Here is a 27,148-nt window from a genome sequence, read left to right as displayed (position 1 = left end):
TCCATTTGAGGATTTTATCAAAAGTAAAAGGGTACCTGCCACTTGGAGATCTCAAGACTGTAATCCATGCTTTTATTAACATACGACTGGATTACTGTAACTCACTGTATTTTGGCCTGGACCACTCACTCTTGCACCGCCTGCAGCTGGTACAAAATGCAGCTGCCCGTCTCCTCACTGGCAAACACAAACGTGACCACATATCCCCTGTCCTAGCTTCGCTGCACTGGCTCCCGGTTGCTTTTAGAATAGATTTTAAAATTTTATTGTTTGTTTTTAAAGCTCTTAATGGTCTAGCCCCCCCTGAGATCCTCAAATCAGCTGCTACTGGTCACCCCCAAAACAAGGCTAAAAACCAAAGGTGACCGAGCCTTTGTGGTGGCGGCCCCTAGGCTCTGGAACAACCTGCCCTGGCACATCCGCTCTGCAGGATCGATTGAGGTTTTTAAATCCTCCTTAAAGGCTCACCTCTTCTCCCTGGCTTTTAATCGAGCTTAAGTGGACATCTGGCAAAATCTTAATTAAAATTTAATTTGTTTTATTTTATTTTATTCTATTTTATTGCACTCTGTTTATGTATTTTAGTATTTATTTTAGTTGCGGCATAGTATGGGTTACGTTTAACATCCATGCTGCTTTTAATCTGTACAGCACTTTGGTTAACCCCGGTTGTTTTAAATGTGCTCTATAAATAAAGTTTGAGTTGAGTTGAGTTGAGTTGAGTTGAGTTGAGTTGAGTTAAGTTGAGTTTTTATATAGTAGGAAAGGGGTTATGTTAAGGATGGCTCTAGTGCGTAATCAAGCCATGATTTTAGGCTCACCCAAAAAATCTTGGTCACAAAAATGGTGAAAAACAGTTCAAGGGTCTAACTCTACACTTCACTATTACACAGTTCCTAGTCTTTTCACGTTTTCAACAAGTATTTTGTAACATGTGTTAAGTGTTTAGGAAGAAATCACTGATTTTGCTTTATCCACACTTTAACAAGCCCATTTCAGCTAGACCTTAATTCCTGCTTTGTACAAAAAACCAAAAGCCCAAATTATGTCAGTTTTCATACATTTACAATTTTAAAAATCAAGGGAATTTCTCTGGCATTTCAACTCTTGCTGTATCGTAACCAAACCGTGACACCACTGTTTCAAACTGAACTGTAAATGTTGTGAATCATTACACCCCCATAAGCCACAACTGTGAATAATTTTAATTTTACTGTAACCAGGTAAACTAAAAATAATCCTCTTGACATGACAGAAACAAAATATTCTGACACTTCAAAGGAGGCAGGGTTTGGACTCAATGAATAGAAAAAACTCTTGACGGATTTGATGGAACTCAAGATTCATCCTGAGAACAGCTGCTACTCCACATGATTTTATTATTAAACTGATTTAAATTGTAATTGTTGGAATCAGCAAATACTAGCTTTCCTGTCTGATGTTTAGAAAAACAGTTTTTACTGTTAGATCCTGACCAATCCTGCCATTGTGTCAGGGCACAAAGTTGTTGCTGCTGTGTCATCATGTGAAGTTACGCACAGCCTATCTCCCAAAGTAGTGCCTGTAGATGAAACACCTGTATGATATCTGGTGGTGTATGATGACTGCAGGTGTTAAATCAACTGAACAGAAAAGATAAGATGTTTTACAAGTTGTTGTGGGAAACATCAGTACTGGCATTTCTGTGGATCTCCAGGCCACTGGATTACATTCATATGGATAATATTATTGGTAAGACTCTTCCTCTTCCTGATGCACCACCATGTGTTGCTAAAATGCTGTATAGAGGTAAAAGGAATTGTGGAGGAGGCAATCATTATCTGCGGGATCTTGTGACCTCTTGTACTTAATACAACTGTGCAAATTTGTAAATGATGCAAAACACATGCTACCATGCCCTAGCTTATAACTTATTATTAATTAACTGGTTATTATTATTCAGGCATGTGATTGGCAAAGGACAAAAAAGCAGGAAAATATACAGAGTGCAGAGCATGATGAGGTAGCCCCCCCACTGAAACCAGCAGACTCAAAAAATCCATTCAACAGCTCCACCATCAACAGTCAGACAAACACAGCTCCTTATTTACTGCCTAATTATAGGTACAAACTCCTGCTGATGACTGATGCTGCTCCAATGTCAGTATTTTGCAAGCTAGCAAAACATCCAGGCACTGACTATTAATTGGCCTTTACCAACCTGTTGGCACACAGATCTCATACCACATTAGAAAATAATTGCAAGCTCTGCCATTCTTGCCTTCCTAATTTGAAGCATTTATAATACATTTCATAGAAGAAGTTATCATTCTATTGTCTTCTCAATTATATTTAAGTACTTTTTCAAAGACTCAGTTAAAAATGTCTGATTTTCATGTGTTCCAATACTTACATTCCTGAGTGTCAAAGTCAAGGATTTCAGGCACCTTGCACAAACCCTGATATTAGTGTGTAGTGTACAAATTGTTCTCTCACATAAGTTGCCTTCATCCTCTGGCTTTTGTGCATCAACTACTTTCAACTTTGAATCTTCTCAGTCATATTCACAATCAAATTAACCATCTGATAATCATCTAGACCTTCCCTCAGCATTCACCAAGGACTTCAGTGTGAAGGCTGTGATGAAAACCTCGGTCCTGCTGACCTGGGAAGTACCAGAAACTTACAAATCTCAAGTGCCTCTCAAGGTAAGATCAGCCTGTGCTTCCACTGAGATAGAGGCTGCAGCACTGAGACATTACAACCACTGAATTTAACAACTAAAAGAGGTTTCTTACTGATAATATAAGGCCAAGTAATATTTTTTGTGAACATCAATAAATCTGGTTAGGCAGTAGAGACCAAAGAATTAAAACTAGGGTCAGATTTATATATTCAGGTACCATTTCAAACTGCTTCTGAGACAATGATATCTGTCTGTATAGATGGAAACCAAATGAGAACCAGAAAACAACCAATTAAAGGTGCCTGAACCTGAATTAGCACTGAAAAAAACCCACACCTATTGGTTGTAGATTATAAGTAATAATAATAAAGTATTGTATAAATTGTATATGCAAAAGTTAGTGTCATTAACATAATATGTTGTTATGACTACAATAATAGAAAACATGTTTTCCATTAATAGTTCAGTTTAGGACTAGATGTTACAATCCCTTGATGCACATACTTGAGACTATGGAATGGAGTGATAGTGCTGTCTGGGGGTTTCTGAGTGAGAGCCAAAGGGTTAAGGTTAGATGGATAGAAAAGCAGGAAAGATACTTGATTGTTTTTTGTACTCCTTAACAGAACAGCTGCTGTGCAAATCATCAAGACAGTTTGCACCATGTAAGATTCTGTCTGTAACTAGGGTTGCCACATTCGATTTGTGAAAAACCAGGACATTTGACGCGTGATGCAGAGCGTAAAACCATATTTATAAATATACTATGTTATCAATTGTAGGACTCCCTATTGCCTTTCCTACCTCTGTTTGACCTGACTGCAGCCAAGCTGATAACACTCAGCAGTCAGACACAGCTGTTGCTCTCCTTTTTTGACCATTTATGTATATAAGCTTCGCTAACTACACCTGACCATTTACTGAAGTCATAAGAAAAGTTATTAATGTAAGAGTAGCATGAGTATGCTGGGTTCATACTATGTACATGACAAAAACAGGAGCGCATAATCTCAGTCTTTAATAGGTAAAAGAGACTGGTTGCCATGGACACGGACACACAGACCCGAGTACATCAGTAGCTGAAAAGGGTTGGGGTTAGGGTGAAAACATACAGAAACCTATGAATCATTTTTGTCAAGCTGTTTCAGAGCGATCCAGGCTTTTGATGCATGTGGATTTGTCAAAACCTACGTTAGACATTTTAATCATCCCAACAGCAGTAATCTCTGCACTCCAATGTGTCAGCTATGAAGTGTAAAGCGGTCACAGTACAGCCAGGAAAACAGTAGCCTACTAACTGCACAAAATAATGTGAAATGACTGGATAGCCTACCTAAGACAGTGACAGCCCATGCAGCAGTTGCTAGGTGATGAGGTAAACTTTCATATTTCTGCTACCAATTAAAAAGAAGTGTAGGCATATGGCCAGTTGTTGCTGTGATCTACTCATTTATACCTTTTTACATGCACGGGATTGGATGTGTAAACATAAAGAGTAAAAAACAGAATAACAGTAGAGGGTCCATTTACTTTGCAACAATATGTGTCCCATGAAAGAATAGTCATTTTCGCTCAAAAAAACAGAAAAAAGAAACAATCCAGGGAAAAACAAAATGTGTGGCAACCCTTCCATGGAACTCAACTTTATGAATGGCTATTTGTTAAGGGGCCTGACTGTCTTGTCACTCAGCCTTTGGCACTATGTAGCTGTAATAATAAGCAAAAGTGCAGAAAGGATAGTTTATGACCATGAACTGATAAAATTAAGCAGGTAAATAATGCTTTTTTTTATGTATGTATGTATATATATATATATATATATATATATGTATATATACTGCATTTAGCACCTTGTAAAGCAGGGAACACAGGAGGCAGCAACATCACTAAGTACTTTAAAACAGAATAATACAGGAAAAGTAAAATAGAGCTACAAATAGAATGAATGTTATAGAATATTTTTTGAAATGTGCTTACTCGCTGTCTGGGTGAGAATGATGTTCACCATGTTATGGGCCTTAGGTACAGAGCTGGAGTGCTGACAGGTTATCTTAGCTTATCTTAGCCTAGCAAAAAGGCTGGAAATAGGGAAACAGCTAGCCTGGCACTGTGCAAAGTGAACATATACACCAACCAAAATCTTAAACTACTTATGGGGATTTTGGTGCAGGAACTATTTTTTAGCAAACAACATCAAGGATCAGTTACTGTGTGTAGCTTCCTAAAGTCTTAGAGTGACTTTGCCAGGTAAGTCATCATCTTGCTAGCACAGAGACCTAAACCAAAACCTGTTCTCAAATTATTATCAAATTATTATCAAATTATTGTTTAACATTTCTGTCTGTGTATGAATTAACCAAACAAGGTAGGTGGTAATCAGTGAGCTTTAGAGGTGTGGGGAGGTATCATTTTTCACTTTTCACCCTGCCAGACTAGCCGTCACCACCTGCTTCCAGCATTTATACTAAACTTAGCAAAACAGCTGCTGACTCCAGCTTCAAATTTAGCATTTGAATATAGGAGCAGTGCCAATCTTATCAACTCGATAAGAATGGAATTAGCATATTTCCCACAACGCTGAGCAATTCCTATAAGGTCAGAGGATGATGCGTCAAAGGGATGAATCAAAAGTGCAAGGAAGATAAGGGTGAAAGCATTAAACATTAAAGGGCCAGTGTGTAATATTTGGCATGGTTTATTGTCAATCTGAATCTGAATCTGAATATTCTACCCATTAATATGTTTATACAAGTGTATGATCGCTATAAAATAAAATTTGTATGGTTTTCGTAGCCTTATAATTATGCTTTTATATATATATATAGCAAGGGCCTTGCTTTAGAGAGGTCGCCATCTTGCGCCGCCATGTATGTACGGCAGACCGAGTGGACAATCCAGCCAGCCAGAGAACGCGTTTCGCGTGTATAAATAAACCAACAAAGACAGCGGGAGGAAGGAAGGAGGAGGAGGAAACAGCAGAGAGTATTAGTAGTTCATTGATAGAGAGTAGTGAAAAGTTTTTTTAGTTATAAAGTTTGCGAATGGACCACACTTACCACGCANGGAGTGTTACCGGAGTTTCTGGAGTGCTCAAATAAACTGGCCTTTTTCCCGAACGCTCCTCTGGTCTGCTGCTCGTGAGGGATTCATTACAATATCGTAACATGGTTTAGATTTCTAAATAAACATTCACCTCGTCGTTAGATAGACCTACTCCTGAAAAAGTCGTGCGCAAGGCTTTTTGTCCCTACGAGGCCACCGTCATTTACCCGACGGGAGGGGTGAGCGGGTGAGCCATGCAATCTAGAATTTGACCACTGATGTCACTGTTTTCAACCCATTTTACACACTGGCCCTTTAATACATTATGCCGATGCTGAACTTTTACAATACAAGTTTCTAAGGCACAAATATTTTGATATAGCTTTAGCTTTGTTTTTATTTGTTTATCTGCTTTTTTTATTACATACTCCAGAATTGTGTTTTTCATAAGGTAATTTAGAAAAGGTATTTTCTTTTTTTGTGTGTGTGTTAAAATCAGTGCTTTACACAACCATAGTAGTAAACATTATGTAACCAATCAAACCTTTATCAGTGTTGGTAAAGAACTTCATTCTGGCTTCAGATCCTGTACAACCAGCACAGTGTGGAGGTTCCAGGCAACCTGAAGAGGAAGCTGATCACACAGCTGCAGCCAGATACAGATTATTCCTTCGTCCTAATGAGCAGGGGGAACAGTGCCGGTGGCCTCCAGCAGCAGGTTTCCATTCGTACAGCTCCAGACCTGCTGAAGATGAAACCAGCTCGATTCCAACACCATGTAGAGGAGGTTGGGAAAGTGACCATCAGTCTGCCCAGGATCCCCGCTGCAGCTTCCGTCAGGTCTGTGCAGTTTGTTTGTCTGAGGGGAAACCTACTGAAAGAATAAGGGATGATTCATGATTACAGAGATGGCTCTGACATGTGGTCTCTCCTTTTCACATATCAATTCGAAATTAAAGTTGTGGAAAGTAATTAAAGCTTGCATCACCCATTAATGCAATCATTTCCTGAAAACACCCGAAAATGTAATAACATTTGTATTTAACCTTATCAAAAATATAATGAAATCCAATAATATAATAACTTCATCAATCATGTAATAAAATATCCTGAAAGATCTTGACTGATAATGTAATATCATGGCAACAGTTGTGGTATGTCACATGGCTGATACAGGCACCACAGATATTTAAGATTGTGACTTTCGGTCACACAGCATTAAAATCCTTCTAACGTGAACTGCTTGCTCATTATTTCTACTTTGCCGGATATTTCTTCGGTCCAGCACCCACTACACTGGAGACTGGGATTTGCGTGTTTTACTTTTTTTTTTTATATATATCTGGGTAAAATGGGTCATTTTACTTTCTGAACCAATGATGTAAAAAATTTTGACAGTTTTTTAGAGAGAGAGAGAGAGCGAGCGAGAGAGAGAGAGCACGAGAGCGAGAGAGAGCGAGAGAGCACGAGAGCGAGCGAGAGAGAGAGAGAGAGAGAGAGAGAAGGCTGACAACAGAGAACTACAAGATGGGTGAATCAAAGATAGCTTCAGATCCGCTATCTGAGGGTCAGTGTGGTCAGTCAGAAAAAGACAAGGGAGATAAAGCGGAAACTTTGACTCTCCTCTTTGGGTGTATAAATGTTGAAAGCCAATTTGTGAGTGAGTATATATCTATGCAATATGTGTTGCAAAAGGGTCTGGGTTAGTACAGAGGATGTTTAGTTGCATGCAAGACTCTGTCTGTAAAAAGCATTAGCAAACTAACATCACTTAGCTTTGGGAAGCCTACTAACCAATAACCTAACTGAAAACGATCACAACAGTAGCTCAGTGAATAGCATTAAATCATAATCAACGAAGTTAAACAGTCTTGGTTAGCCTGTACAACTGTAATAATGCCATGCCCAGTTGTCACATTACCAATCCTTGAATGGAGGGAAGAGTTGCTCTGTGGTGTGCTGCTTTTGTTAGCCGGCTTTGGAAGGCTGGAAGAATTGTGGAGAGTTGGATGTTGGGGTGCTAACTCAACTTTGTTCTCCTTGTCACTGGAAAGTTAGTTGCACACCTTGTGTTTGGCACACTAACTTGTCTAATCTTCAGGTTCTGTGTCTGCTGGGAGCAGGCCACATTGCGAGCAGAGCTGCAGCTCCTGCTGTGGGCATGCAGAGATGAGAAAACAGGGGAAGGTGCCTCCTCCTGCCTTCATCCTACCTCGGTCAGAGGCTCAGGAGCAAGAAAGCTGAAGAGAGGAAACTTCTCCTCAAGTTTGGTTGGTAACATCACAGAGTGACATGTCACTGTGAAAGTACTGCCCAATCAAGTTTGAAGACAGGTCTCTCACTTAGGTGTGACAGTGATTTATCCTGAGAGAAATGGCTGTCCTTTGTTTGAAGAACAAAGAACATGCAATCTCAGCCACCATTCCAGATGGCAAGACCCTGAGGAAAACCTTTACACGTCCAGTTTAGATCTTAAAGGGAAATTTCGGTTTATTTCAACCTGTGTCCTATCGTCCTAAATTTGTTTCAAGTGACTAGTGACATAAAAATAATAGTTAGCATGTTAGCTGTTAGCCTAGATACAGCCGGGGCGCATAGTAGCGTCAGACCTGTTAAAACGTAAGTGAAAGGACATACTTCAAGTGCAAAGTTAGTCCACTAAACAAGCTTTTTTTTCCACAAAGACCGCCTCATATCGTTAGGATAAATGTCAGAGAACATATAGAAAACGACATGCGCGGCCAAAATATCGCGAGAACAAGCAGCGATCTCATACCGTGCCTGAAATCTCGCCTGTTGCGCCTCTCTCTCTCTCCTCCTCTGTTCTTCAATTTCACGAAGCTCTTCGTCAGTGTATTCTGGCTCAAATAAATAAGGGCGGCCATCAAACTCTGCAAAGTCAAATTCCTCCTCCACAAAGTCGAAGTCTGGCAAAAAGTCAGCCATTATTCTATAAATCTTTAGTAAAATAAATGAATTAACTTTTCAGGCTACTATCCGGTTCTGTCTTCCAGCTGTTGCTGCTTGTTCTCGCGAGATTTCAGGCACGGTATGAGATCGCTGCTTGTTCTCACGATATTTCGGCCGCACTTTGGAAAGCAGAGCTAAATGGTAAACAAACATGGCACCACACCGGTAAGGTAAGACAACACGTTTACATGTCGTTTTCTATATGTTCTCTGACATTTATCCTAATGATATGAGGCAGACTTTATGGAAAAAAAGCTTGTTTAGTGGACTAACTTTGCACTTCAAGTATGCCCTTTCACTTACGTTTTAACAGGTCTGACGCTACTATGCGCCCCGGCTGTATCTAGGCTAACGGCTAACATGCTAACTATTATTTTTATGTCACTAGTCACTTGAAACAAATGTAGGCGATAGGAGACAGGTTGAAATAAACCGAAATTTCCCTTTAAGTGCAAACTTTTGTCACTGAATTTTGTGGTGAGGACACACGAAAGGTTTTCTTCGGATTGTTATGTGTTTTAATGTATCTTATATTGTAATTGCATATTCTATGTGTACTGTATTGATTTTTTATTACTTGGCATCTGGCAGGGGGACTACCAATGTAAGTCCCTGGCTGCAATTGGGTGCATCTACATTTTCTTTTTTTTCTTTAAAAGGAATGTTCATTGATGTACACTGTCCCTTCTTAAACAAATAAACTATTAAATGTAAATGGATGACTCTACCATGAAGGTCATATTTTTACAGGTGTTGCTGCACAGTAGAACAGTGCACCACCACTCCAGAGTCTGCTTCATCTTCCTGTAGGTCTTTTGCAGTCAAACAGGGTTTTGATTTGTCTTTCTAACAATCCTACAAGCAGCTCTCCCAGAAAGTTTTCTTGGTCTTCCAGACCTCAAATGACCTCTACAGTTCATGTTAACTGCCATTTCTTAATTACATTCGGAGGAAACAGCAAGCTGAAAACCAGTGTAAATTTGGCAGCTATTTTTGATTTAGTCTTAGTCTTGAGACTAAAATGCTTATTTGTCTAGTTTAATAGATATTTTTGGGAGTTTTGCCTTTATTTGATAGTACACCTATAGTGTGAAAGTGTCAGAGAGGGGGAATGACTTATGGTTTGGAATTGAATCCGCGGCCGCTGTGGCAAGGACACAGCCTTTGTATACGGGGCACCTGCTCTTCCAGGTGAGCTAGTGGGCACCCCACAGTTAAGTTATTTTCATCCTTCATAGTTTTAGTCTAGTTTTAGTCAACATCTCTCTATGTATGCTCTCAAAACCTTTGACACCACAAATAACTAATCTGAGACAACTAGGATTTGTGCAGGTTCATTGTAAACTCTGACTTGTCCATCTCACTGTTAAGAAGCACGAAAAAAAAAAGGAAAACCTGATTTTTTTCTTAATCTGCAACATGTTAGTCTGGAGGTTTAAACTCATGTCCTCTCACAGAGTTGGTGATTAAAACTAAACTTTAATCTCTGTCATAAAAAACTGATCTGAGTTCAGACTGTTTACTTACAGCACAGCTACACTCACAGATAAGTGAGCCCTCCTACCTGCTTGTGAAACAGCATCAACCCACAAACCATTTTGAGTCCAGACTGAGTGGAGTCCTATGGAGATCAGCTGTGACATCAGACGGCTGGTGGCTGCTTGCTCTGATGCCGTTTAGCGGCTATCAAGCAGAGCTGCTAACACCCACGGCTGTCACTTACAAACTTCAAAAATCCATTTAACAGCTCCACCATCCACAGTCAAAGACACACAGATTACAACTCGCACCAACAGCTGACGCTGCAGTGTGAGTGTTTTTGCTGGCTAGGGAAACATACTGGTGCAGACTATTTACTGGAGTTTGCCAGCCTGTCGCTCATGCAACATTTGAAGATAACTGCAAGCAAGGCTGTTCTGAGCTTATAATGTCCCATAGTCCACCACTAACATTTTGTCACATCTTGTCAACGAAAATGAAATGTTGATTTTGTTTTAGTTTTTATTATCAAGATATATTTTTAGCTCGTCATTGCCTGTTTCGCCATAAGAAAAAGGTCTTTGATGAAAAATTTCCTTCATAGTTTTCGTCAGCAAAATTAACATTGCTGAAAACACTTTGCTATCTTATAGTTTTCTCCTGCTTCATGGGCATCAATTATTTTAGTTTTCAGAGTGCAAGGCAGCTGTTAAGAGGAGCCCACGGCTGCTGATTGTTGGGACAAGGTTTCAGGAGTCAGAGTATTTATAAATTTGGGACAGACTGGATAATGTTCAAACATTTTTTTGTTTCATGGCAAAGAAACTATACAAGAAGGAAAGTTCATGATGTCAGCGATGGCATGGTAAATGGTAAATGGACCTGCATTTGTGTAGTGCCTTTCTAGTCATCCGAACAACTCATAGCGCACTTTACATTACGAGTCACATTCACCCATTCACACACACATTCATACACTGGTGGCTGAGGCTATGATACAAGGTGCCACCTGCTACCCAGTTTTTAACACACTCACACACCAATGGAAGCATCATCGGGAGCAATTTGGGGTTCAGTATCTTGCTCAAGGATACTTCGACATGCAGATTTTGCATTTTGCATTGGAGCCAGACTTTGGTGTCACTTCGTTTGAAGTCAATAGGTTGGGCATGGCAAATCACACTATAACCCATCATATCTGCCTTGTTTCACTTCCTGAAAAATGCTTCCATCAAATAAAAAAAACCACATATTACATGATTATGTGTTTATATGCACGTTCATTTTCTTTGTTATTGGGCTTAAAACAGATCATGACTCTGGCCGTGTTTTGGTCCAGCTAATGTTACATCATTATACGTGACCAAACGGGACAGGTCCAATGTGGGTTCAACCTGTTAAGATAAGATAAGATGCCTTTATTGTCACTATATACAGTGATACAGTGAAATTTCAAGTGCCCTCACAGTGACATTTAAGACTTTACATACATTACGTGAATTCATACATACACACCCATTCACACTCATACCACAACTAACACAAGATAAAATAAAATAAAATAAAATAAATATGAAATTTCATTGATGCATGACAGTCATTGCACAGACCTCATGTATAAAACATATATAAATAAGTAATAAATAAATATTGCACGTGTTGAGGATTGTGGGATGGGTTACAGAATTACTGAGTGATTATTTTTGTTTATTAAGAGATTGGATGGCTCTGGGGAAAAAACTGCTTTAGAGTCTGTTGGTGCATGACCTGAATGACCTGTATGTCCTCCCTGAGGGCAGAAGGTCAAAGAGGTGATGGCCGGGGTGGGAACTGTCTTCAGTGATCCTTTTTGCTCTGGAGAGGTATCGGGAGTCAAAAAGGATCACTGAAGACAGTTGTCACTGACCAGACTGCAATTATAACCAGATTAATTTATTTTATTGGCTTTGATTATTATTCCAGCTGGACTAAAGTGTTGGGTAAATATCCGCCAAGAACTTTCTGCCTCACAATTTGCCTCAGTAATTTACATTCATACTTTAAAGGGCCAGTGTGTAATATTTGGCATGGTTTATTGTCAAATCTGAATCTGAATATTCTACCCATTAATATGTTTATATAAGTGTATAATCACTATAAAATAAAATTCGTTTGGTTTTCGTAGCTTTATAATTATGCTTTTATATATATATATATATATATATATATAGCAAGGGCCTTGCTTTAGAGAGGTCGCCATCTTGCGCCGCCATGTATGTACGGCAGACCGAGCGGACAATCCAGCCAGCCAGAGAACGCGTTTCGCGTGTATAAATGAACCAACGAAGACAGCGGAAGGAAGGAAGAAGGAGGAGGAAACAGCAGAGAGTGTTAGTAGTTCGTCGATAGAGAGTAGTGAAAAGTTTTTTTAGTTATAAAGTTTGCGAATGGACCACACTTACCACGCAACAGGAGAGAATGAACCCGAACCGTCATCTGCGAGGAAAAGAAGACGCAACTTCACTCCTTGTGATGCACTCTCTGCGGCGCTTTTCCTCCTGGTGATATATCTCCCCAGCGATGGTAGCAGTAGCACCGAATCCCATTCTGTGCAGCCAAATGGGAGCGGAGGATTCAGCCTCTCGTCTCACCCGCTCAGCATCCAAGTTCCTCATCTGTATGCTCCGGCTCAAACAGGTATGGCTCTGGGTCTGTGTCCGCTACAAGAAACTCTTCAAAATCCCATTCAAAGTCGTCCATTGCAGTCTGGAGATATTGCTAGGCTAAATAAACAGCTTAGCTCTGTTCACAGGCTACGCTGTCAGTCAGTGTGCAGGCTGGTGATTGGTGGAGCAGAGGGGGGAGGGGGTACCCGCTTGGTATTGTAAACGAGAATGTGTGTATGGAGTGTGGCTTAGATTTCTAAATAAGCATTCACCTCATCGCTAGATAGACCTACTCCTGAAAAACTCGTGTCTGCACAAGGCTTTTTGTCCCTACGAGGCCACTGTCATTTACCCGACGGGAGGGGTGAGCGAGTGAGCCCTGCAATCTAGAATTTGACCACTGATGTCACTGTTTTCAGCGGTTTTCAACCCATTTTACACAGTGGCCCTTTAATCATCTAAAGTTAGCCAGTATTATTAGTTAGGACATACATAAGTCATGACAACTATTAAGCTAGAGAGGCTGTAACATTAACTGCAGCTCTCGTACACCTTTTAACAGAATTATTTCTTGATAACATGAACATTTTATCTCCCAGGGTCTGCTGGCTAAAGGTAACTAAACAAAGTTCGAATGCTAATTAAAGGAGCAATAAGCGAAATTCATCATTTCTAGATTGAAGGAATTAAAAAATTGCTATGTGAAGAACTAGAGGTGTAATTTCATCTGGAGTATAGCATGACCTCAAACACCCTCTCTCTGTGTTGATCTCCAGCCCATTGTTTACAAGCCGGTCCGGCTGCGCGTTCATGTACATTCATGTGAATCCCCACCCCCCCCTCTCGGAGCCCTTGGCCCTCCCTCCCTATAAAAGGCTACAGCCAGTGAGCAATGGCAGCGCATATTTTCGAAATGAAATGGCAGAGAGCGGAACGACACCGGGGCTAACCGGTGCTTCCTCCTCAGGCTCCACTTCACTCAGCTGCCCCACAGATCCGCTGCCTCTCCCACTTTAACCTCAGTAACAATCTGGAGCTAGCTGGGAGCGGCTGGCGAGGCGTTAGCCGCAGCATGACCGGAGGGAAGCACAGCCAGTTTAGCCTCCGCTAGCTTCCCAACTAGCCCCGGCTCTCTGTTTGGATCCAACCGGAGCACCGAGAACTGGTTTGTTATTCAGGTTAATGTGGGAAGAAGCAGCAGGTTTATCGGGCAGCTGAGTGAAGCTGGGTGAAGTGGAGGCTGTGGAGGAAACACCGGGATGGGATGTCCGGAGCTTGAGCAGCCCGCGAGCCAGGCGGGCAGCCTGGCGGGCTCTAGCCGACCCGGCTAGTGCTAACACCGGGAGCTAACGCTAACGTTCTTCTCCTTCTTCGTGAGTGAGAGCGATGTTTTAGCCTAGCGGGCAGCTGGCTCGCGGGCTGCCCGCTAGGCTAAAACATCGCTTCAGGTTAAAGTGGGAAGAAGCAGCGGGTTTATCAGGAAGCTGAGTGAAGCTGGGTGAAGTGGAGGCTGCGGAGGAAACACTGGGATGGGTTAATGTCCGGAGCTTGAGCAGCCCGCGAGCCAGGCAGGCAGCCTGGCGGGCTCTAGCGGACTCGGATCCCGGCTAGTGCTAACACTGGGAGCTAACGCTAACGTTCCTACTCTTCTCCGTGAGTGAGAGCGATGTTTTAGCCTAGCAGGCAGCCCGGAAGCCTGGCGGGCAGCCTGGCGGGCTGCTCAAGCTCCGTACATTAACCCATCCCAGTGTTTCCTCCGCAGCCTCCACTTCACCCAGCTTCACTCAGCTGCCCGCTGCTTCTTCCCACTTTAACCTGAAGCGATGTTTTAGACTAGTGGGCAGCCCGCGAGCCAGCTGCCCGCTAGGCTAAAACATCGCTCTCACTCACGGAGAAGAGGAGGAACGTTAGCGTTAGCTCCCGGTGTTAGCACTAGCCGAGTCGGCTGCCACCGACTACTGGAGTAACTTAACATCTATGGAGCGCTTCTACCAGCTCCTCTAGTCACTGAGCCTCGCCTCCATCTCAGCAAATATATTACGTTTATTACAGGTACCATCATCATTGAAGTAGGCAGGGGGATAGCTAAACACAGCAGAGACCGAGACATCGGTAACTGCTAGACGAGGCGAGTGGGGGTGGGGGGTGGAGAGCAGAGGTGGAGGGAGGAGTGGCATATGACACACTTTGTTTTGGTCTACAGGCAGTGCACAACAGCAAACCTAGCGGTGAAATGATTTCGCTTTTTGCCCCTTTAAGTTTATTGATGAACAAAGTAAAAGTCAGTGATGAAGGTCCAGATTTATAATAATTTGGCTATCACCACCTCCTGATAATATGAGGAAACATGATAACGCTGCCTAACATTAGCCCTCTTGAATATTATTAAATATTCATTAACAGATTGCGGACCGTTTAATGTTAGTTACTGATAATCAAATACTTGTAGCCTACAATACTACATTCTAACAATAGGTCACAATAGCTGTCTTGGACACAACAGGGGCTGGATTTGAGCAGCTGCCACTTTTACAAAGAGCTGTGATCTTTTTTGAGACCAATAACAAGCAAAACAGATTTGCATTATTGGATAAAAACCACAAGTCAACATCAGGTAATGTTTTTTATTTAGTGGAAGCAGTTTTCAGTCAAAGTTAAACCAACAAAGATATGATGAGTTATAGTGTGATTTGCTGTGCCCACCCCATTGACTTAAATAGAAGTGGCACCAAGTTCTGGCTCCATTGCAAAATTCAAACACTGTCACTGATGCCATGACCTTTCCTTCTTTCATAGTTTCCTTGTTTCATGTTGAATAATGTATCGCCATGGCATTGGTGTTCAATAAAGACTCACAATATTCTCGAGGAAGCATCATACAGCCACCCATTCTCACCCCTTTTCCCCACATTTTTCCCTACCCCTCCTACCTTTTAGGTTTGAATCAATGAGAAGCGAGTGAAGTCTTTCGAGAGACAAAAATATGGTGCAACATTGCAGTGTTTAAGTGTACACAGCTTGAGAAAAAGGATTTGAAGAAAACCACGAACTAAAAGAAAAAAGAAAACGGCATATAAATTTGTAAAAGCAGTTTTAGTAGACATGTTGTCTGACCTGTCGAAACAGTTTTTACACCTTCTTCTTGACCATATGGATGAGCCAAAGGTTAGACGAAACATGGTGGAGGGTATAGACCATTTGGACATGGCCGATTTCCTGATTACGTTTTGTTCGACGGGCTATTGAGGTGGCTGCGCAGACATTGAATGTGATCAGTTGCAACTATCAATGTTGACAGATGGATGGCTGATTGGGTTGTTGATACCATCAAATCGGCCATTTATCATCTGCTCAACCTGACTATTTGCAACCACCGCATCGATCAGAGCTATGGGTATAAGATCAATCATCCTAGCCAGAGACAGCATGAATGCTTGGAGGTGTTGGAGGATGATTTTTTTCCCGGAACACTATCACCATTTGATGAAAAGACTCAGCACCCCTCGCTTTATTCCTTCTATTCAGCGTCTGCTGATTAGTCGCCACGTCCTCATGAATGATTTCACAGTCCAGGTCGTGGCAGGGACTCTCCTGCATGAGTTGAGATCGGTCAAAAAAATCTACACCACTCTCTCCAATGTGTACAAAAATCTGACTGGACAGGATCCGGTTAAAATCAACCAGCTGCAGATCGTCTGTGTCTGTTATACCGGAGCTTGTTAAGCCGAAATTAACGGATTTATTATTACCTTGTGAATTATGATTTTGGAAAACAAACAAAAAATCCCTTAAAAAAAACACACAAAACAACATGTAAGTAGGAAGTTTTTCCTACTTACATGTCTTAATATTGACATGTAACCAGTTTTCTTGAGTTTGTAACTAATTTTTTTTTAAAGTTTTTTTTTTTTAAATCATCTAACCAAATGTTTTTTAATCATGTAATCAGTTTGTAACTTGATTTCTAGAGCTTGTAACTTTTTTTAATTTTTAAAAAAAAGTTTTTTTAATCATGTAACCAAATGTTTTCTTGAGTTTGTAACTTGTTGACATATTCAAATGAGTAAAAATGAAAAACTAAAAAAATAAAATGTGTCTGTTTTATGTCTTTTATAAAGGTTTAAAAGTTAGCTCGCAAAGAGCATTAGAGCAGATGGTGTTTGAAGGTTTAGAAGACAGGATGGCTGAGGAAGAGGTTATGAAAAAATGTATTCCAACCCACTTCTCCAGGGTAGTTTCAGAGGGGTAGAATGGCTTCGTAAGGGTGTAGAAGATGAAATGGGTGAAAAAGTCAGTGTTGAGGATGTTAAAGATTTTTTATCAGAGCAGGGCGCTTATACACTGCATAAACCAGACCGAGTACATTTCAAGAGAAACAGAGTCTTTGTGACAAAACCACTGAAACAATTTCAAGCCGACCTGTATGACATGCAAGCCTTGGCAGAACATAATGAGGGATTCAATTATTTAGTGACCTTACAGACGTATTTTCCAAAAAAGTGTCACACACCAGAAGACTCAAACGCAGAATCACAGGACAGAGACAGAAGTAAGGCAAATCAGTCAATTTACTTAAAGTCTCAGGCAGAGCAGAGTACAAACCGTTCCAGAGGTTGAAACCAAAAATACAAATAACCAGGCAAAGGCACAGAGACATCAGGCAAAGGCAAAAGGTCAAAAACAGACACAGGTCAAAAAGGATCCAAAAAGGCAAAGATACAACGGCAGGCAGGAGCACAAGCTACGATCTGGCAACTGCCTGGCATAAATGCTGACAGGTAAATGAGCTAACAAGCAACAGGTGTGGCAGAGTGAGCAGGCTGACAGACACTGCAGGAGGAGTGTCAGTGGGCGTGGTTGGTGTAGTGATGGGAAAAAGCTGGCAGATGCTGACTGGAGACTGAGCAGAGGGGTGTGAGCAGGAGAAGCTGCAGGAGGCAGGGATTAAGGGAAGCGGGCAAAGAATTTTTCAACGACGTGGTTCAGTTTCAAGCCATCCGCGATAGCTACTCACCGCTGCTGTGTGTAGTGAACATGGAAGGCAATTTCAGAGATGTGGCGAGTCTCGGGTATATTACGGCACATTACCTACCTGTATTGAAATATTACATCAAAACCATCCACATTGAAATTAAAACAGATGGCAACAAGTACGTGGACTTTGTTTATGGGAAAAAAATAGTCAAGCTGCACTTAAGACCCATTCAACATTCTCTGCCGCTTCATTAAGGATGGCTACGCTATGTCGTTTCGTCAGATATTATGAAGGTCAAGTGGAAGGGACTCTACCCAGTTTTTACGGAGCCCCAGTGATGTACGGTAGAGGTATAGGTTCTATCTTTTCAAAATTGTTTCATTTCCTATCTCCTACTGAAGACGGGTTTTGCCGTGGCAAAACCTCATTTTAAAAAAGGAAGAAAGAAAAAATGGCTCTTTTACACCAGAAATCACCTGAGTGCACCCTGGTTGAACTGGATCTATTTTCTGCTCCTATGACACAATTATCCATAGAGGATAAAAAAAAATATCAAGAATGTCAACCCCTCTCAGCGCTGAGCGACAATGCTCCCATCGAATTCTTCATGCCCGGACACGGTGAAAAGTATCTTCATCTTAACAATACCTTGCTACATCTCCAGGTGAAAACTACAGAGAAGGATGGAACCGACATCCCAGCCGATACAGGCGTAGGGCTCATTAATTATCCTTTGAATACGATTTTCAGCCAATGCGACGTTATTCTGGGGGATAGATTGATTTCACAGTCCAGCGCCACACATCCTTACAGAGCCATGGTCGAGACTCTGCTCAACTATTCTGAAGATATGTTAAAGAGTCAATTCAGCGCAGGTCTATTTTACAAAGACACTGCAGGTGCTATTCATTCGATAGTCACAATGAACGGGCCTAATAAAGGTCTTACTCAGCAAGCCGTATTCACGACTGAGTCGAAAGAAGTCGACCTGCTGGGCCCACTTCACACCGACATATTTTTCTGCGAGAGACTTTTCAGGTTGGGTCATGAGACAGCCCTGATGAAATGGAAATGCCCTTTATCCCCTCTCATGCGTTACTGTGAAAACCTACTCCATCCCAGAGAATTCCAGGATCTGTAACCACGAAAACCTCTATCTCAGCACCATGCCAAAATATGTGGTTCTCGGCTTGGTTCACCATGACACCTTCACAGGCAGGAGGGACCTGTCACCCTTTAATTTCAAACATAATGATGTGGAGTACCTGGCACTCTGTCAGGACGGCCGACAGATTCCCGCTAAAGCCTTTCAACCCCAGTTTGATCGAGGGAATTCGGTCAGAGAGTTTTACCACATGTTTACCGCCACGGGGAGACACCTCAAAGATTTTTTTTTTTTTAATGTTCCCCTTATAGACAAATTCGCCTCTTGCAGTCCAGTCCACATCACCTTCTGATAATTTCTGCATAATGTACAAAGCATTTTTATGGGAGCGCAGGGGTAGGTTTTTTTATGACCTTGCTCACCGCATCTTGTGATGTATTGTTCCAATACGGGATCCAGTGTCTGGGCAGATGCAGGCACAGTCCTGTCAGATGTCTGGACAAATGTGGAGGTAGATTCAGGCAGGTGATCATGCAGGTGTTCAGGCTGCAGGTGGAGAGTAACCCTATGTTCATCATTCTGATCTTGTCTCATGAGAGCTGTGCAGCAAAGCTTCATACCTCTTCACTTTTTCATAGGAACTCATCCCCTTCTCATTGACTATCACTCTTATTCTTTCATCCAAATTATCTTCAGCTGTCTGTCTGATGGAGGAGGAGGATTCGGTTCAAGTAAGCCTGTTCATCTCATGGGGTGTAATGAGAAACATTTTGTTCACCTTGGCAATCTTTTCTGTCTATTTTCTCTGAATCAAGCCTCCTAAAAGATTCCCTAAGAGAGGTACGGCTGCTGACAGCAGAGGAAAAATAAATCCCCCTGTCTGTTTCTTCAAAACCTGGGGCCTCATTTATAAAGCTTGCTTACGCACAAAACGGGGCTTGAAAGTGGCGTACGCCACTTCCCACACAAAGGTTGTGATTTATAAAAATAAACTTGGCGGGGTTTTTATGGGGAGTTTTTCCTTATCCGCTGCGAGGGTCCTAAGGACAGAGGGATATCGTATGCTGTAAAGCCCTGTGAGGCAAATTGTGATTTGTGATATTGGGCTTTATAAATAAAATTGATTGATTGATTGATTGATTGATTGATTGATTGATTGATGTGCGCACCTGTAAGCAAACTCTGAGTCATGCGTGCGCACATTTTGGAAGACACTGGGAAGTGACGACACAGATGGCGAGGTGGAGAAGTGGAGTCAGATTTTTATTGATGTCTCACAAATTTAATGTCATGCTATATCCACCTTAGATCCACGTTATCATTGAAATTAAATCCAGCAGCCTTATTTTGCGCTTGGAATGAGTGATAATTGTTTCATAAAAACATTGTAAAATCCAACTCAAATCCTGAATTGAAATTCTTTCTAAATACGTATTTAATCCGCACTGCCTCTAACGTCTCATTGTCCACTCTGTGAGCGCAGGAGGGGAAGAGGACGGTGCGACTGTATGGAATATATTTATTTATTTAGCTAAATATTTCCAGTGCATTTATCATGTCTCGAAATACAGCCATTAAGCACAACTGTTACACTCATTTCATCAGCCCTACTTAGACATGTGCTGTTCATGACAAAACCAGCATGAAGAACCGTGTTCGCCTATTACACTTTCATCTTTTAATTGTATTTCAAATTACACGTTGTATTTTGGGACAGGGATACCACTGGTTCATGCTGTAATTCAGGCCGGGAGTCTGATCAGACTAATTGCCATAAACATATAAATACTGCGGTGACCCTCGTGCGTAATTGCGCAAGATGGCACTGGCACATACTCCTTTTTGCCTCCACCTTTGATAAATGTGATTCTTTATGTCGCACATCAATGTAAAACATCCTCAAATTTAAAAGCAACACATTAACTACATGTTGGTAAAGGAGTAGAAATATTTGTTCTACCTTTAGATCAGACCACTTTTTTTTTCTCTGTCACTGTCCGTGCAGTCCCACAGACAGCTGACAGCATTAGCAGCGCTGATGTGTTGCCACTTTTTTTGCTTTCTTTTATTAATGATCCCGCTGCTGTGGCCACCAAATAAAATCTTTCTTCAGTCCTCCACCTCCCGTTAAAGGGTCTCTAGCTCAGTCTCGGAGAAATTCCGTTTTTGGGTTCGTTTCTTACACCTGTCGCCGTGACTCACACAATGAGAGAACACTTGCCTGCCGGCATATTTATATGCAGATCGCATTCATGAGGTGATTTGCATGACCATTTATGGTTGAACTAGGGCGTGTAGAGGGCGGAATATGAGGCGGATCTGGGTGCGCACAACTCCAGGAGGTCTGTGATTTATAAAGAGAACATTGCGTGCAAGTGTGCGTGCGCACGGTTTTATAAACCAGATTATTTTTTGGCGCACGCCATTTTCAGCTTTTGGGCGGACGTCAACTTTTCGTATGAATCCTAAGCACTTTTTTATAAATGAGGCCCCTGGTGTTTACGTTTCAATCTAGTTATCTTATCAGCCAGCAGTCTGATCATCTTATTTTGACGTCTCAGTTTTTTGTATTGAGAAGTAGATAGCAGAATGTTTCCCTTTAAAAGATTTAAATGCTAACTCACACAGCGCCTGGAGAAAGTCGAGGGAGCAGTGAGCTATGATATCTTTACGTTTCTGAGGCGTGGTGTGGTACAAAGCTTTTAGTAAGACGGCCTTCCTTTTTATACGCTGTGGCATGACGACCTACTTGGCTTTAGGCAGGTAGACGACGGGCCACTGGTCAGGAAGTAAACCACTCCTCACTTTGTATTGTTCTGGACAGGATGGTGTGAGATCCAGGATTAAATACCCATAGGGGTCTTTGGTGGCATCTTTAAAACTTTCCAATAAAAATGTTTTTGTGAGGGGAAAATTTGACGAGCTAGAATATTCATCTGTAATTTGTCTCTGGGGTTTTTGAACAACACCATATACTTGCTGTTTAAACTGATAGTACAGCTGCAGGGGCTAAGTATATACATTCACTGTATATCCACTTGTCTACATGTGGCTGCTGCTGGCTTGAGTCTTGACTCTCTCGTTATCAATAACTTGCAATGCTGAGATAAATGTTTAAAGTCCAAAAAAAGTAATTTATTACGAACAGGTCAATAAAACGGGTTTCAAAATTCAAAATACCTTGTAAACAAACAAAATATTCAGTATTACACATTTTCTTTGGTTACTTTTCTTTCAAACATTTTTTAAAGTTATGATCTCACTGCCGGTAAAAAAAAAGAAAAAAAAGAGGGAGAGAAGGAAAGAAATCGAGTTTTTGTCTTTGATGAAGCCTTATTGTTTTGCTGCTATTAAACAATGAGAGACATGTTTTCTCCGTTTTCTTAAATATTCACACTACTGTGCATGGGGAGACAGAGACCTGCTCTGCTCAAGACACACTCAGCACCTTGGACAGCACGGCGCACCTGACTGTTGTCGATGTGTACATGTTAATTTGATTTCAATCATTTTGTTTTAAATCTGGACATGTGCAGGTGGACTCAGCCAGTGCTAAGAAAGGTCCTATGCCTGCCTGTTGGAGAGATAGAGAGAAGATTAAAGCGTCAAATTGCGGTAAAAGATGCTGTATAAAAGACAGGCTACAACTTTTTTTCCTTGTCCCCCCTGGAATTATTATCTAAAATTTTACTGTTTATTGTCCCCCCCAACTTCGATAGATGTAATATTTTTATTCATTTTCTGCAGTTCATCATACATAGGCTGGAATGAAGTAAAAATCCACACAATTTTCTGAGGTACAGTACTCATTTTCCAGTACAGTTTTTACAAAATAACTTTTCCCACAGCCATTGGGTCCAACTATAAGACATGAAAAAGGCACTTTCAGTCTAGGGTCAAATTCAACCTCCTCCATCATGGCAAAGTATGACATTTTTCTTTTCTTTTTTCTGTGGGGGAAAAAAAAATTGAGACTGTTGTTTTGGATTGCCATAATGCCCCTGAGATGATTTTCGTCTTTGACAACTCATTGTCGTTTAACTGAATACCCATCCTCTGAGACTTTTCTCAAGGAGGACTCTCACTCTCACTATGCACTCTCTTCCCGTTCTCCTCTTCCTCCTCTTTTTCCTCCTCCTCCTCTTCCAACTTTTCCTCCTCTTCCTCTGAATAATACCCTGTCTCAGACGTCATCACATCAACATCCTCGTTCTCTTTATCACACATCATCGCATCAGCATCCTCGTTCTCTTTCTCAGATGTGTCCTCTTCATCAGGCTTCTCCGCACTCACATCTTTGTTATTCATAGAAACCGCCATCCTTAACATCATCTTCATCACTGCCCAATCCTCGGTGGTCAACACCGTCATGTTGGTTGAAGGACTCAGACTTTCCCACTCACCCAGCTGATACAAACACAGTTCGCCCACCTCGTACCTGAACACATAACCCCAAGATCCAGACATCCACGGTTGTAGAGACCATTCTTCATGCAGAGTTCCTGATGGCGGCATCTGGGTACGGCACAGATACATCAGAAACCTCTTCTTTGGAGCGCCTGGTACCTAGGTAGCATCTTGATAGAATGTTACAGGCGTCTGACTGAGCATTGATGGGGACCAGTTGTCAGGCGAGTCTTCTCCTCTCTTCATCTCTTCCTCTTCTTCTTCATCCAACAGTGTAGAAACCGCATTGTCCACTCGAATCGATTCCAACATTTGCAGATCCATGCTGAGTACAAAGTAGAATGAAAGAATTAACAGAACCTGTTTTTTATCCACTTCTCAACACCTCCCACGGTTCTCATAGGCTCATCCTTAACTCCGCCCTCCTCTCTCATTGGTTCATCCTTAAAACGTCCCCGCGGGCAGACCGGACACACCTCTCAGTGTAGAGGCCCCCCATGAGGAAACACTGGAGCTAAAAACTAAAAGACTAAAAGACTAAAAGGCAATATGATAAGATAAAACAAGTATGAGATAAAATATGCATGAAATGCATAAAAATGTAAGATTAGAAAAAATTAAAGATTTAAAGATTAAAATAATATTAATAATAATAAATAAATAAATGAAGATTTAGAAACTAAATAATAAATGCATAAAGATTTAAAAATAAATCATTTAAAAGCATTAAAAAGTAAAAATAACATATAATAGAAGAATTAAAAGAGTAAAAGAAATCAGTTAAAAGCTAAATTAAAGAGGTGAGTCTTGAGCCTCCTTTTAAAAACATCAACAGTCTCTGCAGTCCTGATGTTCTCCGGCAGGCTGTTCCATAAGTGAGGGCCATAATGGCTGAATGCAGCCTCCCCGTGGGTTTTTGTCTGACTTTTGGAACAATTAAAAGGCCGGTGCTGGAGGACCTCAGGATCCGCGAGGGTTGATATGATAAAAGCAGGTCAGATAAATAAGATGGCCCAAGACCGTTAAAAACTAATAAAAGAACCTTAAAATCGATCCTGAAACACATGGGGAGCCAATGCAGCGATTTTAAAACTGGTGNAGCACCTCCGTGTTAGCCTGAGAGAGAAACGGGTGGACTCTGGCTATATTCTTAAGATGATAAAAAACCTATCTTTGTTACATTTTTGATGTGTGGAATAAAATTAAGCTCAGAGTCAAAAATGACGCCCAGGTTCTTTACACATTGTGAAGGTTTAAAATCTTGTAGTTTTGGTAAAAGTTTCTCTCTCTTGTCTTCAGGACCAGTAATTAAAACCTCTGTCCTGTCCTGGTTGAGCTGTAGGATCAATCAATTGGCCCTGTGTCATCAGGAGACACAGCGATGTACAGCTGTGTGTCATCTGCATAACTGTGGAAGCTGATGCCGTGCCTCCTGATGACGTCCCCAAGGGGAAGCATGTATAGATTAAAAAGAATTGGACCTAAAATTGACCCTTGGGGCACCCCACACCTGATTTCATGCATTCTGGAGGAACATGTTCCCATACTTACAAAGAAACAACGATCTGTGAGATAAGAGCTGAACCAGTTAAAAACAGTGCCAGAGAGGCCCACCAGGTTTCTGAGTCTGTTTAATAAAATGTGGTGATCTACTGTATCGAAGGCGGCGCTTAGATCCAGTTGTACCAAGACTTTGAGTTTTTGTGAATCAACATTCAACCTGATATCATTTAAAATCTTTAAAAGGGCTGTCTCGGTACTGTGGTTACAGATTGATATTTCTCTAAAATACTGTTTCTTTTTAAGAAATCATTTACTTGGTTAAAAACCAGTTTTTCTAAAATCTTACTTAAAAACGGTAAGTTGGATACAGGTCGGTAATTATTAAAAATGACAACACGTTGGATGACACTTCTGAGGAAGACTGGAGTCACAGTTGAAACTGTCAAGCAGGTAAAAGAAACATCTCCTACACCTTTTGTAGAAAGATAAGAAAATATTGAACAAACAAAAAAAATCAGAATAACAGCTAGAAATTATTTAGTGTATTGGGAGAAAATATACCCTAAACATATAGTAAACAAAATATCTACATACTTCAATAGCTGCGAAGTGTAAAACAGATATTCTGTGCACAAAAACATTTATACAGACATACATACATACATACATGTGACACACACACACACACACACACACACAAACAAAAGAGCCTTTTTTTTATGTTTCTGTGGCTATTTGTTCTTTTTTATGTTTTTGTGTGCTTTGTATTTCAGTTTTCATGTGTATAAAAACAGGATAGTGCAATTGTACAAGAGCAATTGATGTTTGGTGACTACATCAGTTTGGGCACTACAATAAAGTATTAAAAAAAAAAGCTCTGTACACTTAAACACTGCAAAGCTGCACCATTTATTTGTCTCTCGAAAGACTTCACTTGCTTCTCATTGGTTCAAACCTATAAGGTAGGAGGGGTAGGGAAAAACTTGGCAAAGAGGTGGGTAAAAGGGGCAGAGAATTGTGCGGGAATGGGAGGGGAAAGGGGGCAGATAGGGGCGGTCATGATGACGTGGCAACATATGATTGGATGACAATTGAGTCACGCCTGTCAAAATTGAGTTTGACATTATGTGTACCCCTTATCTCTCTCTAACACAATTTTGGCACTGATATGTTATAAGGTCAGGAGTCTTATCAAGCATGTAAGATTTTGGGCAGATTGGACAATGTCTTAAGGCTCATGTCGAACATCGTTAGATAGTACAGACAAAATTTGCACAGTAAATTCTAAATAGCTGACTTCTTGTTGAGTTTGGGGGTATTGCTTCAAGAGACTTTCTTGCATGTCTTGGGATTCTATGTGCCCCCCAGTTTTTGTACATTTAGGTTAAATGTACTGTAACTCAGGAACACCTTGTTGAAGTTTTGTAGGGGGAGCTACCAAGCCACTTTTGACCCCTGGAAATTACAAATTTTTCACCAGTTTTGATGTGTGTGCAAAGTTTAGTGAGTTTTCAAGATCCTTAAAGCCACAGTGTGTAGGAATTTCTCCCATCTAACGTTGAAATCATATATTGCATTCAAACAGATGGCGCACTCTAGCGCCTCACTGTTTCAGACATGTATTGCAACAACTGTAGCCGCTGTGTACCAAAAAGCTATGATAACACTGATGAAACCATGTCATCCGATACTACATGGAGTATTCATTCAGGCTCCTACACAGACACACGCGACGCGAGTTGACAAACCCCCTCCTCACCATGCTGGCTGTGTTTACAACGTAGGACTGTTGGGGCGGATGTAAATTGAAACAAACCAATCACGTCTTCTCCTTTGACAACTGACAAGTAGCTCAACCTCACACACCTCATCCCTCTCCTCGCATTACTGCACCGCTAACAGCTGTTAGTGGCCAGCAGCACTACTGCCGCATAACAAAGTCCCACTCTTTGAACATAATGCAGGATCATGTATTATGCAGCATCACGGGAGACGGAATCCTCGTTGCCAAGAAAGTGCAAAAGGGAATCAAAAAGGCAGCGTGACTAGCGAATTAAAAAAACAAGGGTCAGCATTGGGGTTGCCTTTCCCAGGTGGAGAGAGCTGCTGAAGGNTAGTGGCCAGCAGCACTACTGCCGCATAACAAAGTCCCACTCTTTGAACATAATGCAGGATCATGTATTATGCAGCATCACGGGAGACGGAATCCTCGTTGCCAAGAAAGTGCAAAAGGGAATCAAAAAGGCAGCGTGACTAGCGAATTAAAAAAACAAGGGTCAGCATTGGGGTTGCCTTTCCCAGGTGGAGAGAGCTGCTGAAGGAGAAAGGTAATACAATCACAGGCCAGCGCTAACAGC

The 27,148-nt window shown here is 41.3% G+C and overlaps 1 protein-coding gene across 1 annotated transcript in view; it reads left to right on the top strand.

Annotated features, from left to right (window-relative positions):
- The window catches only part of LOC126396256 (receptor-type tyrosine-protein phosphatase F-like), a 706,276-nt gene that overhangs the window by 497,624 nt on the left and 181,504 nt on the right, over positions 1 to 27,148 (top strand). Inside the window, exons 16-17 of the mRNA XM_050054194.1 lie at positions 2,578 to 2,687; positions 6,291 to 6,547. Coding sequence (XP_049910151.1) covers positions 2,578 to 2,687; positions 6,291 to 6,547 — 367 coding nt within the window. The remainder of the gene's footprint in view (positions 1 to 2,577; positions 2,688 to 6,290; positions 6,548 to 27,148) is intronic.

Source organism: Epinephelus moara, chromosome 10, assembly GCF_006386435.1.
Source record: "Epinephelus moara isolate mb chromosome 10, YSFRI_EMoa_1.0, whole genome shotgun sequence".
Taxonomy (NCBI): Eukaryota; Metazoa; Chordata; class Actinopteri; order Perciformes; family Serranidae; genus Epinephelus; species Epinephelus moara.
The sequence above is the reverse complement of the archived record's forward strand: the minus strand, read 5'-3'. Positions and strand labels throughout refer to the sequence as shown.